The 25600-nt window shown below is 33.7% G+C and overlaps 1 protein-coding gene across 1 annotated transcript; it reads left to right on the top strand.

Moving 5' to 3' along the window:
* Nucleotides 1–2132: 2132 nt before the first annotated feature.
* On the top strand, nucleotides 2133–20152 carry LOC112689984 (mucin-5AC-like). Its single transcript, XM_025563873.1, has 4 exons — nucleotides 2133–2514; nucleotides 16297–16371; nucleotides 16434–16486; nucleotides 16555–20152. Exons 2-4 carry the CDS (start codon nucleotides 16323–16325, stop codon nucleotides 19078–19080), a joined length of 2628 nt encoding a protein of 875 aa, XP_025419658.1. The 5' UTR covers nucleotides 2133–2514; nucleotides 16297–16322; the 3' UTR covers nucleotides 19081–20152.
* Nucleotides 20153–25600: the final 5448 nt, after the last annotated feature.

Genomic DNA, 25600 nt, shown 5'->3' with positions numbered 1-25600 from the left:
CTGATCACGATAACTAATATTAGAAAGCAGATTTAAAATTAGAATATCTAGAACTTGAAATGAAACGCAAGCTCATTATGTTTTTGTTTTTTTTTATTAACTGACAAAATTTAATCGAATCATTATTACGTGTGCACCTATATGGTTATGAATCGAAGTTTTGTACAACGTTTTCGATCAAATCAAACGATATGTCTACAATACTTTGTACACGATGTATACATAGGTAATGCATGTAAACGATCTCCGCAGTGAGCCCAGCGTAATATTATCGTTTCATTTACATAGGTATTTATGTATATAAGTGTACAATGCTTTTGATGAAATAATAAATAGCGACTAACCGGAGATAATATATGATACATACTGATATTCCATATGTACTCAAAACTAAACATTCTTGTACATAATTATTCCCTTCACTCGTTATAAAGTTTACTAGATAGGCTTAATTACGTTGTCGATCGGTACGTTAAACACGATAATAGCGATTATTCAATTATCTTTATATATTTACAGTGTTTGTGGCGAAATCTGTCCGAGACGAAATCGCAAAGGATCAAAAAAAAAAAAAAAAACCATCCGATTTTGACAGATCTCTAGTCTAGACAAAAGGTATGGTTATATAAAATTATTATATTTCTGCCATAATCGTGAATAATATCCGGACAAGACGGATTTCGTTTTATTTAGAATATCCAGTCTTGGACATCTTTCACCATGTAACTCTTAATCCGGAAACTTTTAAGTTACATTTCGTCTCGTACGTCAACTGTTATTGAATTAAAATATATTTTAGATATAGGCGTACGGGCGACAGGGAAAGCCAATCGAGTTTACGTTTAACTGGGAATGTTTTAGACACGCTGATTTAATGTAGCTACATTACTTGGTATTTGCCTAAGGTAAATTATTAAACCTTTTGCATTCGACACTTTTAATTTTAATTAATATAATAATCAAGGCGACCAAAAAAAAAAAAAAAAACTTTTCTGTCATATTATACAACATAAGTAAACAAAATAAATATTTACATATTATAAGAAAAAAAAATGTCTTAATGTTTTCAATATTATTATAATTCATGAATCAAGTAGTTAATACGAAAATCAGTGTTTGTCAGCAATTGTTGATCTCACCGGATATTATGTAAATTGGATATTTACGAGGTAAGATAAAAAGTTATTGGGAACGAAATGTCTTTTTGTTCTCGATTCCGATCCTTCTGAATTACAACACAATTACACGTACGAAAATAATTGATATTACATATGTCACCGTTATAATAGAATATTGTTTCCAATCATTGTAATTATTATTTATACGTACAGCTAATAAGGAAATGATAAATAAGTGCGGCGATTTCATGTTCTTCCGTCCTGGAACAAAGCTGAATACTGCGGAATCGCGTTGGGACCCAGGAAGTTTTCCATTTTCGGTAAGTTTTCGATTTGTTCTGTTATAATGTTCTCATTGCAATTTTTAAATGGAGCTAATACGATTATCACCCAATTCAGGTTTTATCATCACGCGAGTATTGTTTTGGGCAGATTTCACCACGGGATTGAGCGCCGGATCAAACACTTTTGAACGAGTGCACGATTACTACAATTCATTCAAGCAGTTAAAATCGTGACGCGGGATCAAATGCAATTTTCTTCGGATACAGGCGGTATCGCATCGATCAAATATATCTAATATTAATCAGCTGTTGCGCGGCGATCGAGTGGTCGCGCAAAAAGAAATAATCCACGCGGACGGTGACGGTGGTGGGCACGCGCGCACGTGATCGATTTCCTCGGTGGAGATGAACAGAACGACGATGAACAATGGTAATAATAATAACGATAACAGTGGTAATATAAAATGAAAAATTAAAATAACCACGTGCACACCGGTTAAAACTGCTTGGGACGAGCTAACGGGTAGTTAAGTCGAATTTACGACACGCGCGCAAACGGGTACAATCGCTGTACACGGTCCGGAGCCGAAAGGAAAGGGTATACACCGTGCGCGAGTCCTCTGTGTCGTGCACACAGCGGAGATGGATTCCGTAGTACGGTTAACTGGTATAGCCTACTTTCTTTCGCCGCCGCCGCCGCCGCGCATACACATCGGAAACCGACCAATAAACCCACATTCGATTTCGTTCATTCGACTTGTCGCCGGCAACGCACTCGCACATCGCAGTGGCACTTTTCTTCCCGTCCAATCGTCTCCGCCGTTAAACGCTCTACGCGCGCGCGACGATCGCCACGACGTCGACGTACCACGGTCATTTATCGTTTTTTCCTCGAGGCCAAATACTGTAATAAGCGATTTTTCGTTCGTCCCTTTGCTATTAGTATTGTTTTCTCCCGTCCCGTTTGACCGCAGTGCCGTCGATTTATACGCATACGCCTCTATCCGTACGCGCTCGGTTAATATTTTCCCGTCCGACCTTTGCGTGCACAAGAACGCGCACGTTCGCGCCATCACGCGTCTATCCGGAATAGCTTCAACATTCGTTTTCTAGTAAGTTATGATCATTTTTTTTTTTTTTTCTTACTCTTTATGTAGCATAACTTTTTATTATTTGCACATAGTTTAGGTTAGGTTAGTATTCGATAGTAATGATTTAAAAAAAATTAAAAATTATTTACGAGTTATTGTTATTCGTATGACATGCATAACACAGTACAACATAACAACAGAATCGACGAGTGTATAATTTACGAGTACACCTTGTTTTCAAAAGCATACCCTAAAATTTTATTTTTTACGTTTCTACGCAACATATTTTATAATTACATACGATTTCACATGGAATCATTTACCACCGTTGTCGTTTATTTTTACAAAATTTGTAAAAATAAACGATATTGTGCATACAATTAATGTATACACGCGTTGTTGGGTACCATATACATTTACATATACATAGTTATGTATTTGCCATTTCGCCATCAAAAAAATTCTTTGGGTGGTTGTACGTGTTCCGTTTAAAAGTGAAAACTTAATAAGTTTTTTTTTGTAGCGACCAAGAACAGCGCTTTCGTCCAATTATTCTTGAAAAGTAGAGTTCGGTTAATTTGTTTCGTTGTACGCGCGTAGCGCCTGTCATCGCGAACACGTATATAATACCATTATATTTAAAGGCAGTACGCAGACCAGATGGACACACGTACTAATAAAATTTCATTATTGTTGTAGGTATTGTAAATGGCTTGGAGATAAATTTAGATTAAAAAAAAAAAAAGGACTGATCGAATTATTTATACTAATATATTAAGCCACGTGGAGAGGTAATCAATCATCAAAAATACTTTCTCAAACAGAATTTTCAGTGAATGTATGATGATATAAATCAAACACCATCTTAATTATTAACTAAGTTTTTGGATTGTTTGTTTTGATTTTTAATAACACTTTCATCTATAATATGTATTGATCTTAAAAACTAAAATAATAATAAAAATTATTTTAAAAAATATACAATATTAATTTTTATTGGTTTTTTTCAAATTATTCATATACGAAAATTACTTTTTTAAGTAATTAAAGTCTTAAAGTAATTAATTACTCTTAAAATAAAAATAGGTGAAATAAAATTATGTCCAATAAAAATTATTTTTATGTATAGGTTAATGAACCACCTATTGGATTTCGATTCCGGATTTTTTGGTTATTAATATGGATAGAATCATGCTAAATCTACTCTTATACTTCCTTTGCTATCATGTTAATGAATTGCAAAATTGTATCATATAATTCTGAAAAAAACCTTTCTTCTAACCCATCGCAAAATTTAAAAAACCAGTTAAAAAACGAATTATTACAAATCTCAGTTGTATTTACCACAGAATTAAATACATCATTATTTCAATACACACAGTTTATCTTTTAAATAGTTTAAATTTGCTTTATACTATATTTCAGTTTCGAAGCATTGTAAAAATATAAACAATGTGGTTGGGTGAGAATTTATTGTGAATACAGAGTTTTAATGATGTAACATAAACACTTTTTTCTTATAAAAAATTAGATTAGTGTTCGGTAAGAGAACATTTAAAATGTTTGTTGTCTTCCGTTAAAGTCTCTGAATAATAATTACGTATGTTATATATTATTCATCCAGCAGTCATTACGAAATGGTAAAAATCACTGTAGTGTATCGACAAAATGTATAGGAATCACGGATTAGAAATACATAAATAAATGAACCGATAGCATCTTCCTGATTACACATTATTGTTACATAAATGTGTCTTTAATAATTATTTAAATTACACCAAATTAATAAGCTTTGTTTGCATAAAAAAAAAAAAAAAAAAAAATACGTATCACATAATTTATACAAGTTGCTTAATATTTTCAACCTACTAAATCATCCTCTCGAAAATGAGTGCACTCATATTATAATATATTTGTTTAATAATATTATAGCACGGATGTTAACAATTATGAACACGTGAGTAAACTTACAAATATTATATACGTGCGAACATAGTACAATAATAATTGTATCTTATTATTTCAACTACACACGTTAGATGAATCTATGACAAATTATACATTATATGGTTATTATTGTTTAAAAGAATATTCTTCTATAAATCATCTTTAACAAGCATATATTTATTTTGTTCTTTCCTCGTATTTAAATATTATTCTTATTTCGTTGATATAATGTACTATATTTATTTAGATCTTTCGATTTATAATCATAGGCGTACGCACGGGGGATGCCGGATGTGCCCGGGCATCTCCCGAAACGTTCTAAACGGGGCCCTACAATTTAAGTCTCAGACTATAAAGGGCCCGTATTTTAACTGACTTGGCTCAAATTAAATGTAATTTATTCTTAATCATTTGGTAAAAAGTAAACGATGTTTCGCGATAGAAACAATAAAACAAAATGTCCTAAATTTTTGTGCAAAAATTTTTTATGATAATATAACAGCTACAATTGATTGTAAAATTAAAACATGATTTAAGCTATCCGAGAGAAATATACAAGAAAACATGTTCGTTGGGACTAATATACCACAATATTCAATATAAAATTAAAGTTATGTTTATTTCATTATTTATACATTATGATTTATTAAATATATCTACGCGTTTTGTTAAGATAGGGCCCAAAAGTATTGTAGGCACCCCCTGATATACAGGTCTGTTCACGCCTGTTTCTAATGCTTTATTTAATTATTATAATCATATTCATAATATTAGATATAATAATTTGAATGTAGAAATAGGATATTATATAACATTTTTTGTTAAAATTTAACACAGGATATCAATATTTTTGTTAAACAATATGTTCGTGATAAGGAACGAGTCTTATTATAAGATTTAAAGAACTACATTAAACCAAAGATAAATAAAATCACAAAACACTTTAATAAAGTTAATATTATTTATTTATTTTTTTTTTCATAAAAAACTAAAGTGAAAAAAAAAATGAAGATAAAATATGAAAAATTGTAATTTTATCTTTTCACATTATAATAATACAAATATGGCTTATTACTGTTATTTTATATTTATCATCGAAACTCTTTACATTTAATAGTTATTTCCTTTAAAAAGTAAAATTTATAATAATATTCCTTATATGGTGCATATTTACTCATCGAATGGTGAACCGCAGTACCGTTTTATTGCCTATCTTGTCATGTTGTAAATGCTATTCGGATTCCCTGTATTTTAACTAGGTCATCGGTGTAAAGTAAATAATTCAATTGATAACCAATAGCTCATAATACATCTATATTATAATATATAATTTATATTGTAATTATTATTTATATCTTATATCAATAATAATTGCACAATCAACCTTCTCCAACTGATATAATGAAAATAACTCTCCCTTATGTTATTGAGTTTTTGTATTTAGTATTGACTGACACTAAATACGAAGATATATGTAGATATAATATACTAAATATACATGTATGTACAAAAATGGGTGCAATCATCATTTATTGCACATAAAAACAGTACTTAAAAATTGTTGATAAATTTAAAAATAACATTCAGTTCTAAAGCAGATCAAAATTTCAATCAAAGGAGACCAAATATAATTTACTCTCAACTTTTTGAAGTGCCAATTACTTTTCTTCATATTTCCAAATATTTTATTGATAAAATCATCAATAATGTACAAAATCTAGATTTAACCGCTTAGTCTTGATTTTGTAAAATTAAAATTAAATTAAAAAAAAAAAAAGATTAAATTTTATATTAGGAGTGTACACTTTAATTTACGTTCATAAAATTACTTTCTTATACCACTCCAGATACTCTATAATGTATAATATATTTAAAATAAATTGTATTATATTGTTAAAATATATTTTATATCAGTTACTAGAAGTGGAATGCGATTGCTTCGTCTCACCTCCTCAAACTCGCTAATTTTCGAATACTATTTTATAAAATTAAAAAATTGTTTTGTCAATATTGTTAATGTTATTACTTTTTGATTAAATTGTACGTGTTATCAAAATACAAAATTGATATGAAATTGTTTTGTTCTAAATGTAATTTCGAAGCGCACGATTTTTTACCATCGTTTATTATTTCACGTACAATCATATCATCCTGTAGTTGTACATTGATAATATATGTTAGTTATCAATATAAATAAAAATCCCAAAACGTATTTTTGTGTACATTAGTATAATATACGGTTTAGATGTTCTAAAAATAACTATGAGTGAAATTGTACGTATAAATAATTATTGATAATAAACGTATTTTATATTCTTTCATTTAACAACGTACAACTAGGAATCTATAATTTTCGAGTTGGTTAACTATACGTGAGCACTTCCGAACGCTTGAATTAACTTGTTTTGATCTCAGATAAAATTGCTATACTATATTTTTACACGTCGATTCACAATGTACATGGCATCAGCCATATCTGGCGGCGAAACCACAGTCAAATCGATTTATTTGAAAATTGCACCCGTACAAAATAATAATAATATTAAAATGGAAAAAATTTAATTTGCTTTTACGATAACTGCTATTAACAGTTAACTACATGCAGTGCCCTCACCATCAACGTCCATCCTTCACATAACACTTTGTAAATTGTAATTTAACAAAAATACGCCCACCCTAATCCCTTGATACGAATCAAGTGCAATTTAATGTTATAGTCTCATATATCATTGGGTTAGAGTCGAATTTACGTGACCAGGATGTTCGATGTTTGTTGTAACGCACATCAGATGTAGAACAAGGTGAAAATTATTGTCACTTTAGAAAATCACTGAAATATTCGTCGATTGGCATTTTAATCAGTGCGGCGTCGTGTTTACGAAGCGCAAAGTGAATACTATTTTATTAGTATACAATGCACGTTTTAATTTTTTTTTTCGATTTAATTTTTAAGTGAAATCCGACAACTTTTCCTCGTAGTTCATCGGTATGTAGTCTAGGTCTTGATGACACATTTTGTATTCATATTAGGCTTTTACTATTTCGTTGTATATAAATATTTTAAATAATATATAGAATTTAGGAACATTTACTTTTTTTTATAAATATATCTTAAAGGATTTACTTTTGTATCACAGATTTATATAATGGCAGAACGGTTAGCTATATTTATAGTCTTTATGTTTGTTAAATATTTAATATGAAAATCGTTTCTTCATTTTTCATTTATCATCGATTTGATTTTTTTTTTTTTTTTACATCGTATTGTCCAATAATCTTTGAATCGTCTGTTTAAGTTTGGTTGTACAAAACACAAAATGCATTTTCCCTGAGATATTTATGACTTAACCAACACTTATTATAAAATCTCGTTATTTTTTTTAACAATTTATTTATAAAAAGTAGATACAGTTATATAATATTACACGGTTGATGACACAAATTTTTACATCTGATAATGATATATTATTCAGTGAACATGATAAATCGTTCATTTTAAACGATATTTTTTGGTTAAACACTCGATTAACTGCCGTCAGTCCTCTTACTGTGTCAAACGTTGTGAAAATAATTTCTCTTCAGAATGCACCAAATTACCATTGGATCCTTCAAAGTGCGCTCTAGGCTCATGATCACATACACCTTTCTATAAAGACTTCTTGCTTATCAAAATATCATACAAAATTGTAAAAAACTTAAGGTAGTCATTTTAAGTAAACATCCTATTCCAATAGTTCCATATCGCGTATTCAAGAATTATTTAAAGAATACTTCCATTGAAAATAATAAACATAATATATACATAAATAATAACCTATCCTGATACCTAACTAACATAACCTAACTCGTCAAAATATCACCAGTAATTACACCTGAAAACTCAATCAACAAAAGACTATAAAGCGATAATTAATCTATTAATACTTTTTCTAACCTTCGTATTAAATCGCCTAATATCCATCCATTAAAAAATGTCTTAATTGTAAATTCTAATTACGTCAGACTTAAAAATTTAAATACGTCTATTGAGTTCCTTAAAATATTGTTATAGACATTCTTTTCTGTTTTCTTTTATCTTTTATATCTTATAATTATTACTGTTATTATTTATATTAGTTATATATCAATAATATAATCTATCTACATTTTTTCAATATTCACTATTTAGTTTTATAGAGTTATTGTTGTATTCTTTTCTTATTGTAAGATCTACATATATTATTTTTATTATACACTATCATGTATGCATTGTAATCGTTAAGCTATAATAGTTGTTATTGATAGCTCTTGAAATTAAAAATTAAATTTAAAAATATCTTAATTAACAATTATACATTCATAGCATATATCAAAAAATAATCATATACCGAAATTAATATTTTAATAGTTTTTTAAATAAATTATTATGGGTGAATAGGATATTCTTAGCTATGAAGGTTAAAATCAATTACATAGATTTTCTTTCAGAACTTCCAGTTTTTTAAAAAGAATTAAAATATTATTTTGATGCGATAAGTTATTGTAATAATAAAAATTTGAACCCATGTTTAACGTACATCTGGAGCATAATGTTATATGTATGCGAAACATGGACTATTGCAAGAGAAGAAATGAGAAGAATCGAGGCTTTCGAAATGTGGTGCTACAGGATGAAGAAAAAGATAAGTTGGACTGACAGAATCACTAATGAAGAAGTTTTAGTAAGTGTATCTGAGAGGAAATCAATGTGGAAGAGTATACAGAAAAAGTGAAATGAATTAATAGGTCATATTTTAAGACACGATGGGCTGCTATTACTAATCTTAGATGGAGTAATCGATGGAAAAAAATCATAGTGGAAGACCAAGATTGCAATACATAAGTCAGATAATAGGAGATTAAGTATGTAACTCATATCAAGAGTTGAAGAGGAAGGCTAGTTATAGAGAAAAATGGAAGTTGCTGCAAACCGATTATAAGATTGAATACTGCAAGAAGGAGATCAAATATGAAAAAAATATCCTAGGTATAGGGTAAAAGCTTCAAGTTTTTAGCCACATTACTTTTGGAATTATGACTAGATACCTAAAATCTGAAAAGTGAAAGTCTCGTTTATAACGTATTTTTAACGTTTCACGACAGTTTTTCCTCGCACCTGAAAAAACTATTGAGATATTAAAAAAACGACCTGTTTAAAGCATTACCGTGTGTCAATTTCAAATCTAAAAAGTTCCTTTATGATACTTTTGGACCGGTATTTCTGTCCGGAAAAGTGTTGAAAAAAAAAACATAAAAACATCGATGTAAAACCATAAGATCGTTCGCTTCACTCGGAATCTAAAAGCGATCACGCGATGAAACATACGTGGTAACACGTTGCACGCGCGACAAAAATATAAAAAAATCAAAATCAAACACTTCGGTAAATGTTGAACCGTACGGGCCGCGGGTGTCTATGACCGCCGAGGAACACGAAAAAGATAGAAGGGCTTCTGCGAAGCCCCCCGGTTTTTTCGTTGATATCGTGGCCCTGGATACGCGTGGATCGGCGGACCAACGGTGCTAGGCGCGTCGGTCGTGGTGCCCCGAAACTGAAAACAGTAGGAGAAACCGATATCGTAACCCGTTCGTGTCGCGGCGCGCGAGAAATTTTACCCGGCACCGACGGTGGCCGCCCGTAGGAGGAAGGTCAATGTCGCGGCGACGCGGTTGACCAGTGAAAGTGCGCTCGCAACGATCTGCATACGTGCCCGCGACGGAACAACCTTCACCGAACGTGGTGCGCGTACGGCCGGCGATGAGCGGAAGGGCGCACACGTGTTTCCGGACCGGACGCGGCGAGGTCCTTGCGCGTTTGACGGCGTGAACACGCGCGCGAACGTTTCCATCGGAACGCGGCCGTCCACGTGCGTCATTAAGGGGCAAAGCCGTAACTGGGGGAGTCCAGGGGTCCGGACCCCGCCCCCGAAATTTTCAAAAGTAGAAACATTTTAGCGGTGAATATAGTTTATTAACTATAAATTGTATAAAATAATAATGTTAGACCCCCCCCCCCCGAAATTTTTTTCCAGTTACGGCCTTGCTAAGGGGTATCGCGAGGGGTGGCAACGGTATATTTTCGCTACCCCAAAAAAAGTTGTAGATTTTAAAAATATATTCGAAGTGTAATTGTGTACGAAAACAGGCCGTCTATTATTGCCATTGTGTCCAAAATAATTATATTTTGTGATAAGTTCAATACGAACACTAAGACAGTAATTTATGAAGAAGAGAGCCAGTTATCATGTTAAACCTTTAAAAATTTTTGGCGTTCTCAATGGAAAATTGTTTTTGAATAAATTAAATTATATAAAAAAATTAATGTTACACTGTAAAATCATTTATATTATTTAGTAGCGTACAACATATATATCTAGTCGAGAGTATTTCACTTGGCATGGAGATTTATTGAGATATAGGTATTGGTTTAATTTTGATTCGGATGTGGATGGGACATTCGGACCGAAAGATACTAAATTATTTAATGGCACTACCATCAGTTTTATAAATGACAATTTTCTGTAACTTTATTGATATAATTATAACTCATTTATTATTTCGGAACTGATATTAATTACAAATGTAACAGTGTACTGAAATGGGGGAAAACGAAAATTGCGAGCAGCTTTTTAATGAACATAGACTCTCTATAGACACTACAAGTTTCTCGTGGAAAACAAATAATGGAAAATCATGCAAGTGCCCGATTTCGCTGTCCCCCCTCCCCTAATGGACAACTTTCGGCTACGTGCCTGCATGTGCACCGCGGTTCGTGCATCGAAACAATTGAACGTGTGTTGTTACGGCAGTCCCCGTGCGAAAGGTTACGGGATATCATTACGTTCGCGCGAACCCCTTGCACGTTTTATCGGTCGGACCGTGTGGCGTTCGCTAATAAAAATAAAAAAAAATAACTAAAAAAGTTTCCTCGGCGCGTATTGCGCTTAACATGTGAACCGTATCGTTCGTATGGCCTCGTACCTCTTGTCGATTACGTTACGTCACGTACGTGGTCTGACGCTGATAGTCATCGTATGGGCGCGTGCGCTCGAGGATACCGCGATCGCGATAATATTCGATTTTCGAGCGTACCTACACGTTTTCTTCACGGCAACCGGTCCCTCCAGAAACCATTGTTCAACGCGTAAAGATGTACGGCCGATATCTACGTGCTGCATGTGCATACGTACGTACGACTCTAATTACGATGGTAATTAACTAAAAATGTATGTATTATGGTTGTGGTTAACGGTCAGAGTACGGATTTTGAAGCAAAAGAAAGAAAAATAAAGAAAATCACTTAAAAAAAAAGCAATAAAACTCTAGGGATCTTCCAAAAAAGCTTAAAAAAGCATTACATTTTAACCGTAAGTTTATTACATTAAAAAAAAAATATGTATTTAATTATATAGTAGATTTCTACTCGCAATCCTGCTGTTTTTATTGTTCCTAGGTCAGGTTAGGTCAAGTTGTTTATCGGGTACAGTTATTATGAGAAGTAAATTCCAGATGGTCCGGAAATGGGGAAATAAGGAAAAAAATCATTAAAGGTGTAAGAAGAATTATAGTTTTTGGTGGTAGACTTTTGTCTGTTTTCTCATCTATGAGATCGTGGACTGGTGTTTAATTATTCTTTAGTTTTCTTACAATAAAAAGATCTTTCCCAGGTGAAGCCGGTGTGCTATGGGCAGTGATCACGAAATGAGTTGTATGAAATAATAAACTTTTTTATTTTTTTATAAAAAATATATGAATTTATTTTGAAAAAAATTACTATCTATACATACCAGTATATGTACAATAAGCAATAACAATTATGAGAGAATAATAAAAAAAGAAACCAAAAGGGAATAATGACATGGTAGAATGGTGGGAAATATCACTTTAGAAATAAATGACTTTATGTTTACGATTGATGATCTACGGGAAAAACGATAATAAACAAAAAATAAAAGTATTTGAGAATTATATTATCTTGCCATTTGTTTCCGAACGAATCAACATGTGAATCAAATTAGGGAAAAAAGATCACATTCAGTGACATAATAACGGTTTAAATATACCCAAAATGACAAAAGTTAGGTGAGAGTTCTGAAATTTTAAAACTGAAATACTATATTAAAAAGTTTAAGAATATTACTACTATCATTTTTCCCCGGAGCCTTTTAATTTAGTTTATAGTTTTTAAGTCACGGCATCAGTTCCCCTTGAGTCATCTGGTCGGGTTCCCGGGTAATTTTAATGAGTCTAATTCCTATTGAACTGGTTGGAGTTGAATGGGAATTTTGCGTGGAAGTGTTTACAGTAGAGAGTAGTCGTTTCGTCGACTGAGCAGATTTGAGATCTGAGCTTATTGTGTTGTTAGAAACAGAAACATGCCAGGGTGTTTCAGTAATTTGATAATATCAGGATATTCTGGAAGGTTTGGATAGTTTCTTATTAGGGTTTAAAGTAGGTGAAATAATAAATAACCTATGAAATTGTTGTAACATGCATAAGTATTGATACTAAACGGGCGTCAATATATATATATATAAATATTTTTTTTACATTTATCTTCGATTAAAGAATAGCACAGAAGTACATACGATGCATACTGGTGTAATGTTATAATTGCTTGTCTGTCAGTTTGAATACTCAATGTTTTAAATCAAATTGTAGAAATTATACGTCATATTATATTATGGTAATGGTACTGAATAAGCAATTTCTATTGACGTTTGTATAACAATATAAATGTGCACAGTTTGAATGTATAATATTACTGTCGCCAATACCTTATTAACAATAAGAAAAAGACAAATGCGAAATTACTAATAAAAGTGAATTTTACATATTTTATTGTGTCATACACTTTCCTTTTTTTCCGATCGTACGTGAAATAATTTTGACCAGATGAATACATAACAACACATTCTTCTGTTATAAGTAGCAAGACAAAAGAACAGGAAATGAAATTTGTTGTTGACGAAAAAACGATGAAATAAATTAGAACCGTTTATAGAAATACCGTCGAAATAAAATATCAACATCAAAAATGTATGCATATAAGTAAATAATAAAACGTTTGTTGGTAATATTGTAATAAATAATTTATCTTTTAGAGTAAAAAGAAAAATTAGATTCCAGTAGTAAATAGTAGAACACATTTTAAGTCAAAAGAAAATTTAGAAATATGTTCGTGAAATCTATAGACACTTTTATGTTCTTTTGATAGTTATATGATTACTGAAGGTTTAAATTTCTCATGTGAATATTATATTTTAGAAATAAAACTATATAACTATGCAAATTATTTTTACTCAATAGTTATTAGTGTTTTTTTTTTAATTTAATGAGCCTTTGCCAATAATGCAATTATTGCTGTATAATAAATAGACAGTTTAAATATTATAACAATAATGATGCAGATTGAATATAATAAAAATTAGTTATTAATTTAATGAAAAATGATGATTGATTAGATATCGTTGGTCTATTTACGGAAAGTTAATGTTATTTAGGATGATGGTAAGAAGAGATATAAATGGGCAAATAATTGATTAATTTAAAAAGAATTTTAATTACGTTTTGATTACGGAAACAATATTACTGTTATTTCAGAATCAGAAAGGGCATGAGCGTACGAAATTGACTTAGGATTAGAATATAAATTTATATCTAAAAGATATGAGTTAAAAAAAGCATTGGATTTTTGTTGAATGCAATGGATACTGGATCGATATTAGAGAAATTTAAATGACAAACATCCTTTGAATTTCGCCGTGTGATCGCGTTCATACAAGGCATATTTAACTGGACATTTTTTGTATAATAATTATTATAATAGTTCTTAGTTAATATATAAAAAAATTCTTCGTCAAAATGTTGACAAAATCACATATTTAACACTTGTCTCACCAAATAATTTATCCCTAGAACAAAAAATGTCATGTATTATTATTATTTTTTGTTAGACTGAAAAAACAACAAAAATCATTGAACTTTAATTTCGAATAAAACAAAAATGAGATATTTTTATTCCATTTTTTTAAAAAATTATCTCGCCAAAACTGAATCGCAATCTTCCAATTTTAACAACGTGTCCACTGTTGTATTATTTCCAATACATAATAATTATTTACCAAAAGGACCACTTTGGGACATTATCAGTGAGCTAAAAAATGTTTTCAACAAATATCCAATACCGGTACTTTATATTCGGTTTAATCTTAATGTAAAATGTGCAAAAGTTTGTAAAATAAAATTATCTTTTTTGAGTTCAAATAAGTATTGACAGACAAATTCAGTTTATGTTATTTTGGAATAATTTGATAAATTGTCATTACATTTATCTTTCCAATGTCTTGTTTTAATATTAAATTGTTGACGCACTAAATACACTTTATGTGTATGTATAATTTCAATATAAAAAAATAATCAATCTTGTACGTATATAAAACGATTAATAATATTTTAATGACAATTTAAAATGTCATAGTCTATTTATTATTAAAATATTTAAACGTAATTTTTGATTTTCCAATAACTGCGCTCAACGTGAGCGCCGTGTTAACAGAAGACATGCAATTAATTATATATACTTGTATACAATATAGTGTCTACATTTCAACTGCGTATTTTGTTATACGTAGTTGAAATATTGCGTTCTAAAAAAACATATATTTACCACTTTCATTGGATTAAAATAAAAAGTAATAATCTATCTAAAATCGTATTAGTAAGTATTTATAATTTACATAATAACAAGTATTTATGCTTCATATTATTAATGAATATAAATTATTACTGTTTTAGTATTGATACGTATCAAAGTATTAGCTTTGATTTGATAATTGTATAGGATTTAATATTTTAAATTAATTTATTATATTATTGGTTAATTTATATTTCAAACTCATTTGTGGAAATCAAAAACATAGAATACATAACATAACATAACATAGCATGATAGTATATAGTATATAGTACTATATAGTATAGTACATTTTTTCTTATTTGTTTAATATTAATTTAATCGAACATTTTAAACTGTCATAAAAACAAATATAATTTCATATATTATTAATGCATATTTCAAAGTGAAATTATCATTATAATAATTTATAACTTTGATGTAAATTACTTTCAAAGAAAACCAGTCACGAAGTGATGTTGTTTTTTTTTTTTTTTTTTTATAATTTTTTTTACATATTTTTCTCATTAAACAAGTAGTTATATTTTGAGAATAACGTATAAGAAGGAAATGAAAATTGAATTATGTGAAATTAAATCCTCAGTAAATAATAGATATTTGTTTTCTACTTTAGTTTTTAAGTATTTAATGATTAATTTTGTAATATAAAATAAATATTTACGTGCTAATAGGAGATTAAGCTTTAAAGACATTTAATCTACAGCCAGCCTCAATATTCTAACTCTATATTACCCATTTAAACAAGTTTGTTATCATATTTAAGTGTGTCTAAACTTTTTCTTCGTTTTTTTTTTTTTTTTTTTTATTGAATAAATTGTATGTTATATTTAATAATTTCTTTTTATAATTAATGTTATTCTCATAAAAAAAAAAAAAAAAAAAAAAATAACAAAATAAATATATTTAAAAAGAAGTTATGTAATAAATAGAAAGTAAACATAGATGTAGATTTAATTAAGTATCTCTCAATGAACATTAAATGTATATAAGTAACGAATGATTTCGAATGAAAAACACGTATAATAATAATATATTTTGTTTAAATTAAATTACATTATATTAAGAGATAAAATGTTATTAAGTAGTATGCTAATATTATAACAACATAATAGTAGTAATAGTAATAATATTATTTGTTTTAGGAGTAAATGGGTTTTACAGCTGAACAATGAGTGTAAGGATATCTGCTTGTTGGATTTCTCTGAGTATCCTTTTAGGTAAATATTATTTTCTAACATCTGTAATTTGATTTAATATCAATAACATTATTGTTTTCCAGGATACGTTTTATTCGTAAAAGGCGAACATTTCTATTTGCCCAAAGAAAACAATGTGAGCAAAATATATTGATTTTATAATGTTTAATTTAAACATATTAATTCTGTGTTTTTTTTTTGTAGATATTTTCCAATGACTTACATGATGACTGGGTCCCGATATCAGGTATCGATAAAAGGTCGACCAGAAATAATCATGGATTCACACAAGTCGTGCATATAACGCCACCGATCCGGTACCCAAATCAGCCACTCAATCAACATTCATCGTCTTCCAACAAAGTCGAAGTGTTCGCTCAACCCCCTCCGTCGATACTGGGTTCTTTTAGCGAATTCGGTCATTCAACTATCGAAGCTCGAGAGCCGGCGCATACGTTGAACTTCAGACCCAGCTACAACTTTGACAGGCATTACGAAGAAATCAACGATCGACGATTCCAGCAGAATGATTACAACGAACCGGAAGATCAAAAACCTCCTGCAATCGTTGTATTCAACTCCCAGCAACGCCATCCGCAGCCAAACTATCAAAAACCACCACCACCGCCACCATCTCCGCAATTTTATCAAAATTTCCAGTTTCACAGCTTAAACCCCGTTGGCAACAATCAAAATCACAACCACAACAATAACAATAACAACAACAACAATATCAACAACCATAAAAACTTTGGTTACAAAGAGTTGCCTCCCGCCGTGCAAGAACCTCCTAAGAGACTGACGCCGTACTTTGTACCTAACGATCACATTTTTCCGAGACCACAGGGCAATAACAAACAAGCCGTGTACGCAGAACAACGACCTAAACCTTATCTGGTGAACCCCACGGAACCGATACCGTTACAACAACAACTACCAAAACAGCAACTACAACAACAATACAAAACATCTACGGAAGGAGGATCTTCGGGATACTTCCAAAAGTATCCTGGTCACGTGGAGAGCCAAAAGTTGTATCCTCAGATCTCGAATTTTGCCCGACCGTTCGAACAAACGAGGGACCAAAACGTGTTCATAAAACCTAACCAGTACGTGCACAACTTGAATGTGGGCACGGAGGTACGTTTCGGGCAGGATGTCGAGGCTGCGGCACCGGTGTCGGTGGATCTGTCTACCGGGTTCACGCACCCCGCGACCAGGCCGTTCAGCAAGTACCAGACGCCGACTCCCAAGAACGAAGAGCTGTACCGGATATTCCCGGTAAAAGAGGTGAACGCGCTGCCGTCGTTCCTGCCAACGCCGGTCACGCTGGGCTACCAGACGACGCACGAGCGCCCGAAGGCACCGTATTTCAAGGAACCGTCGGGTGGCTCGTCCGAGTACGACGCGCGCGAGGAACAGGACGAAAACGAGTCCAACGAGCAGTACGACATACTCAAGAACCCGACGAAACCGATGATGACGACGACCACGACCTCGACTACGGCCGCGCCCAGGTTGACACGCAAGAGGAAACCAACCACGACCACGTCGACGACGACGACGACGACGACCGCTGTACCGGACGAGTACGACGAGTACGCGGTACCAAACCGTCAACAGCTGCAGTTGCAAGAACAGCAACAGGACTATCAACCGCAACACCAATACCAGTACCAACACCGGCAGCAGCAAGAATACGACGTAACCACTACGACCGAAGCGCCGATGAACTACGTGGTCGGAGAGGAACGACCGGTGCCACCGGTGTCGGTGAACAAGTACAAGAAGAAGAAGCCCGCGCCTTTGTCCAGGCCCAAAGAGCAACCGCAACCGCTGGCCGAGAACGTGGAATACATACCGGAACGAGCGACGACCACATCGAGCACGACTACGACGACCACGACGACCACGACCGTGGTTCCGACGACGACGACGACGACGACGACGACGGTGGCGCCTGCGGTGGACGCGCGGCTCAAGACCAAGACCAAGTACGGAAACGGCACGCGACCGCGGTTCAGCATCAAAGACTACAGAACGACTACCACGTCGACGACCACCACGGAGAAAGCGACCGGTCGGCGGACGACCAGCACCACGACTCCGGCGACGCCGGTGACGGAACCGACGGAAACCGCGTCGGTGGACCAGCAGACCACGTCGGTTCGGAAGCCGTACAAGCCGCGCACCCGGCCCAACCGGTACAAGCAGTCCTCGGCCACCACTAGCACAAGCACCACGGAGGAACCGCAACAGGAGCAGCAGCAGCAGCAGGAGACCGCGACGGAACCACCGCGGGCGGCGTACCGGAGCAAGTACAAACCCGGCAAGTATTACAACCGGCTGAGGACGAGCACCGAGCCGGCGGCCACGGAAGCGGCGGCGGACGGCGAACCGGTGGCCGCGACCGAGCCCACCAGGCCGGCCGTGTACTCGGCCAAGAGGCGCACGGTGCCCATGCTCAGGACGACCGCGGACGACAGCAACGCGCTAAGGAGGAGCTCGTCCGCGACGCCACCGAACGAGAAGACGTCCGACGCATTGGACGCCTCGTCCTCCGAGGACGTGGAATTCGTGGCCACCACGATCGCGGTGACGCCGTCTCCATCGTCGTCGTTCCGGCACAAGTATCACACGTCGTACGCGGCGGACCGGCCGCTTTTGCCCATCGAGTCGTTCTTCCAGTCGTCGATGTCCAGCAAACGGCATCACAACGAGCGACGGTGATCGCGCGCGCCACAGACCCAGTGCACTGCTCAACGTGTCAATTATAATTGTTTTTTTTTTTTTTTTAACATAATGCTATTTAGAGTTATCATCAATATCATTATTACTGTACGGTAAATGTAATGCGTAACGCGACGTGCACGACGGGAAGGCCGAGATCGTCCGATCGCAGGACACGGAACTTGTACCGTTTCGTCCCGTTATAACGCTTTGTTTCGATATTACACTTCCGCAAGCACGAATATACTAGTACGGTATGCAGTATGCTCGACTATCGATTCAACGACGTGTCCAGGGCAAGCTTTCGGCCTCTGGACACGGATCAACCCTTCACTATTCATCTCTGAAATATGCTCGTCTTTAATGGTTTACTGTTAATTCATAAATTTTTGCTTTTAACTTTAATTGGTGCTCCATATCGGACTATTTATTAGAACCCCTAAGACTCATCCGCTGCTAACCCGAAACCGAATTTTAGACTATCCAAAATACGTTTTTTCATTAGTATTTTTTTCCATTTACACTTTACACAGTTTTTTTTTTTTTTTTGCTAATACTTACTATTGTAATCTTCCTGGAAGGCGAAAAACAATTATGTTTTCAGTAGGATTAGATTAACACAATGTCAATCAAAAATATTTATTTGTTAATAGAGAATTATTCAAATTCCTCTCACTAAAACTCCTGGATACACGCCTAATCCGGACTTTTATAGTTATTATTCATTTATTTATTCGCATTCAATATTTTGTGTTAATATTAATGTTCACATTATTTAAAGTTCTATTCATTGTGATTTGAATTGTATTCCTCTCTTCCCCGATTAAATTTATCGAACACGTGTATCTTTAGTTGGATATTTCTAAGTTCTCAAGTCTAGGCCCACGTCGTAGGTCGTTGTCGCCGTTAAACTGTTAGTGTTCTACGAAAATATTGAATTCTTATATATTTATAAATTATATCAGATTAATATTTTGTTGCAACATTATAACATTGTAGTTAATAGTTAAGTATTTAGAACTGTACAAATAATATTTATAGCTTTAACACGTAGTTTATTTGTATTTATTTTTTTATATATATTTTATATACATATGTAATGTACTAATGTATCTATATATGATTACTTATTTATTTAAACAATAAAAGATTATTTTAATCGTTAGAGCAGTATTCGTAGTTATCAATACGACCAAAATGGTCTGTAAACAATTTAAAGAATGGTTATTGAAACAAAATATTATAATATTGCACAGCGAGAAGTATTATACCTATAAATACATAATTTATCATAATGCAGTACTCATAAAATTGCATAACTGTCATAATTTACTTGCTGAATAAATAATACTAAATAAAGTAATATGAATAAAATTAATTCCAATTTTTTTAAATATTATTCCTTAACAGTTGCACTACATTAAAATAATCAGTCGTAAAAAAATAAGATATAATATAAAATGTTTGAACCATTCAATAAGTTTTCAATTAACTTAAATATTACAAAAACTACTACAGTTTATTATTCATTGTGTAACCAAAGAGTTTTTTTTTTTTTTAAACACAATCGATGACTCATCAATATTAAGTACCTATACTGGTTGTACTATACAACTTTTACAGATTTTATATGTTTGCTTTTATGTATTAAACAAATAGTAATAGCTCATTTAATAATGTATTATTCTCATTGATGGCTATTTCATGGGCGTTAGCATTTCTTTGGCTTCGTTTTTTTGTATAATACAAGAAACCGGCTTCTGTATAGTTCATTACAAAACACGACTATTAAAATGCAATAAATTCTATCCGATAAAGATCGAGTATGATACCCATCAGACGTCAGTATCTCTTTTGTCTATAAGGTTGTAGGACCTATTCGGGCTGACTCACAACTGAAATTTTGACTTTTTAATGTAGCCTCAATCTTTTTACGAATTACATAATGACTGCGTGCAAATCTAAACATTAATGGCATAAAACAACAAAATGGTTGTTTCTCAAAAAATAGTAATCATACAATTATATTAAGTTCAAATATACATAAAACACTATGAATTAAAACATCATAGTTAATTGATCGTTTATTAAGTCTAAAAAATGTAATTTTCCGTCTTACTAACATAGATACAATGGTATAAGTGCGAGTTCACAAGACTTGACCAAAAGATAAACAAAATATGACAAAATAAAATGTCACGTAGTTTATGAGACAAAATATCAACGAGGAGCAATAATGTACACATTCTAAAATACCAGAGTAATTGTATTCGTATATTTATGTTTGTAGCTATCAAAGCGCAAAACGAGGACTGAGAAAAAACTATCGGTACATTTATTCCACGTGCACCAATGAAATCTAACTGAATATCAACCACAAAAGGAAGGTATTTGTGGATAATGTGTACAAATTTCAATTATACTTTCATAGGGAATAACTACAGCTGAATATAACAGTGAAATTTTTCCAAAGCTAAATCGCAAGCCGTCAATGAAACCGTTAGGGTTGTTCGAAAAAGACACAACTCTTATATTTTTGGTGGTATATCAAACACTTTCTGACCAAGTAACGGTCAATTTCTGCAGTATTAAATAAAACATATTTACAGTAGGTATTAATTTAATGCAGAACATCTATAATGCAACAATACGCTATATTCTATTTTATAATACAAAACAATTCATAGCTATTTTGATACGTTTTCCTTCTTTGGAACTCCTGATCGGCTGATCGGTAGACAGTCATATTTCACATAATAATTTATAACTTATAAGGCGCTAGGTAATAATATTATAGTTATTATCAAAGCGATAAACAACATTTAATTATTTTTATTAACTCTGGTGGTACCAAGACTAGTTAATCCTCGTGAGACATAATTTAATATTTTATCCATACAAAAAAAAAGTGAAAAATAAAATCTGGATATTTTAAATGAATATCATTCAAAGCCGAATTCATCTGTAGGGATGGAGCATTGATTTATAATGAGCACTTGATGGAGGCATGGACAGAGATTAATATATCACGTAATACCGTAATTCAAACTTTGTCACTACACAGAGACTTTGATTATTTGTGTAAACCTAAGGCCGACTAGGTCGAAACTTCCGTATACGGTGTCTGGGTGTATAAAACGAGAGTCATATGCTTCACTTCAATCAGCTACGTGTATTATTATATAGGTATACGTGAATGGTTAAGTCTACGCCACTCGTACGCAGTGGTATATTGAGTAACACGAAAATATGTATCCACAACTGAAACGTTGAAACTTGTTAACATGCGAATGGATTGCATTTCTCGGAAGTAGTACTTACGAAATAATTAACAATACTCAACCGACGCAGGTAATTATGTACTGAACTTTCGAAAACCGACACGGAAACTTGTCATCATTTCTACAAATAATTATGATTGAAGTGGACCGATATGTGGTGAACTAGTATATAATCTTCAACGAAAACAATATTATCTAACAGTAATTTACGATAAAATCGTTCGCATTCAAATCCTACGTACTACGGCCAAAATAATGTTCAAGTAAGACACGGAAAAATAGGGGTTTGCTGGTGTTTCCCACGAATAATGGGTTCAAGCCCGTAGCGACTATCATATGGACTCATAACGTGGATACATTTCCAAACTCCGAATAATGAGAAATTTACATAATAATACGCAGTATATTCTGAACATCAGACTGCTGTCAGCTAAATAAAATAAAATGTAGGTCATGGAACGTGAAAACTAAAATATTGATGTCCGAGAGATTCAATAATAAGTTACACGTTCAATGAATAATATCCACCCAGATTACATTACATATTACAATGCATGTTCCTTATTTAGTTATTATATTATTTATTGTTACTATAGTCCAACGAGGGTTATGTAAATTTTTATTTTTATTTTTTTTTTTTTTATCGTATTCAATTATATAATGTCGAATTAATTTCCTGTTCAAATGCTAAGTGTCTAATATTTTTACCATAAGCCATATACGAATAAATAAGTAAGTATATGCGTCATGTTGAGATTGTTGCGTTCGATCGTATAAAACAAAACGATTAACCAATATTGTCAAATGTCAATTCGTTTGAAAATTGCTTAATCGACATCTACGCGTATATAATATCATAACGTTTGATATTTATAGCTATTTTATACTTTTCTTTCGCTACAATGTCTAAATACTTTAATGTCACCATTTGGACGTTAACACTAGAGGTGTCTACAAGTCATTTCATAGCCAAACGGACACCTGTAAAACGTGTATCAAGCACGACTACATAAAACATATTGTAATAAAAACCACGTTACGGGCACCCGATCCTATGGAATAGATCTAATGAAATCGCACGCATCGGATCTATTATTTATCTAACATTTATACACTCGTATCCCGTACGGGATGGACGTGTGGGCACGAGACGGCGCGGCGTACTTCGAAGATGTATCCGAACACGTGTCGAACACGAGGATCACGCAAAGTGCGCAGCTCGGAGGTTAATTGTTCACTGTCGGGTTTCTTCTCGCGGTTTTACACTGCGCATCGCTGTAAAGGAGAACAATTTCGCCGCGATCGTATCGCAATGTTAATTGCGCACGGTAACGCCGTACACCGTACCGAACGTGTTGCAAACGTTTTAAAGGTGTAAACACGTACGTTGGACATGACGTTGTACCGGTGACGGGAATCGACGCGGATCAGTGCAGTGCACAACGACTAGCGCGTGCGATGGAATGTAAATAACGAACGGGAAAACGGTGGAGTTATTGAGAACGTTGCGGTGTGCGTCGGACGTTAGGACCGCGGTAGCAGCGGCGAGAGGGTTTCGGAACGAAAAGTGTAGCCGGTTAATGATGAGACGCGTTAACGCGTTTCCATACGATCGCAGTAATTGTTATCGAAATAATTGCCGCGCTGGCACGCAGTCACACCGCAGTCCAATTATTTAGAAGACAGGATTTTCCCGTCAAGGTTGTTTCGTATCTCAAGTACACGTGTACCGGCGGTAATATTATATTATTACACTTTCTCCGTCGCGCGTTCGTAGCTCGGCGGCGATGGCTTTCACTGCCGGCCGCGTGTACGAATCCGCGCGCGCGATAACACTCGGAGAAGAAACGGTTTCCGTTCCGTGGGCACGAACGTGCTCTGCACGGACGGTTATTTTAAGGACCGGACCGGACTTCAAATTTAACCAGGGGACCGAAGTCGGATCGGACCACACTTAAACGTTAATCAAAGACCGAACCGACGGATTCACATTATTTTTAGACCGGACCGGACCAGTAATAAAATAACATTTTATAAAGTAGACAGTGGACCGGACTGTCGGTCCGATCTTAAAACATTTTGGACCGTTTATGGACCGGTTCGTAAGGTTCAGTCTGCATTAGCCCAGACCGTACCATATGATACGTTCAGTATTACTCTGGACCGGACTACCCGACTTAATAAATAAATATATACCTACTACATTTGTATGTTTTTTTTTCGTTTTATTTATAAACGTAACAATATCTGTACTTAGATTTTAAGTTCCGTGATCGGGACCGGATTGATTTTCATTTTTTATTTTTTTGAAACCGGACCGGACTGAAAATAATGCATTTGATCTGAGGACTGGACCGAACTATTCCTAAAACTTATCGAACCCGACCAAACCAACGATTCAATAGTTTTTGTATGTTAGGACTGTACTAGACAGGACCATGCAGAGTACTAGTGGGCACCAATGACTCGGGTCAAGTCGGACGCAATGCCGGGTTTAACCGTTGAGCCGTTTTAACCACTAAACAAACTGCCACCTTTTAATATAAATATTCGTCTAGTCTAAAAATTGTTATTGAAGCATACAATAATAGTTATTTCCTTTATTACTTAAAATGTTAATGATACAAAATAACAATATAAAGCTGTTATAAAAACGCATACGTACGTTCATACGAACGACTTAACTGTAAAAACATGATGATAAAAAACATGGTAGTAAAAAATGCTTAAACAGTTCATTTTCAAAACGTATTCAAAATTAAATAACTGGTGCTTAGTACCCGCCGGCTTTTGTAAAATAAAACATTTTATAATTAGTTTTAGTTCTAATCACATACGATAAAAATGTAATATTAAAAATGATTTGCCGTCATAAGCACTAGCCCATAGTGTTTACTGGGAAAAAACGGCACTGGTCGGACGTGCAACTCTGTCGGGTGCGACGTGAATTTCTCCGCGGGCTCGTCTAGGCGGCGGGCGAGACGATGGTACGAAATGATAGCCGTAGTACGTGGCGTCGCGCTTGTACACCTTTGTGCGTTTCCGCGTGTAGCGATGAACGTTTATCGATTCGAAGACACGCTGAGAGAATGGAAGTGATTGAAAACGATTTATCTTCATTAGTTCGCATTGCATTGCAATGGTAATGATAATTACTATCGCTGTTGACGTATTATTAAAATATTATATATATTATATATATATAAACGTATTATCGTAGAGAATCCGCCTGCGCGCGG

The sequence above is a fragment of the Sipha flava genome, unplaced genomic scaffold (assembly GCF_003268045.1).
Source record: "Sipha flava isolate LNK unplaced genomic scaffold, YSA_version1 48927_pilon_pilon, whole genome shotgun sequence".
Lineage (NCBI taxonomy): Eukaryota > Metazoa > Arthropoda > Insecta > Hemiptera > Aphididae > Sipha > Sipha flava.
Note: the sequence above shows the minus strand (reverse complement) of the source record. Positions and strands in the feature narration are given on the sequence as shown.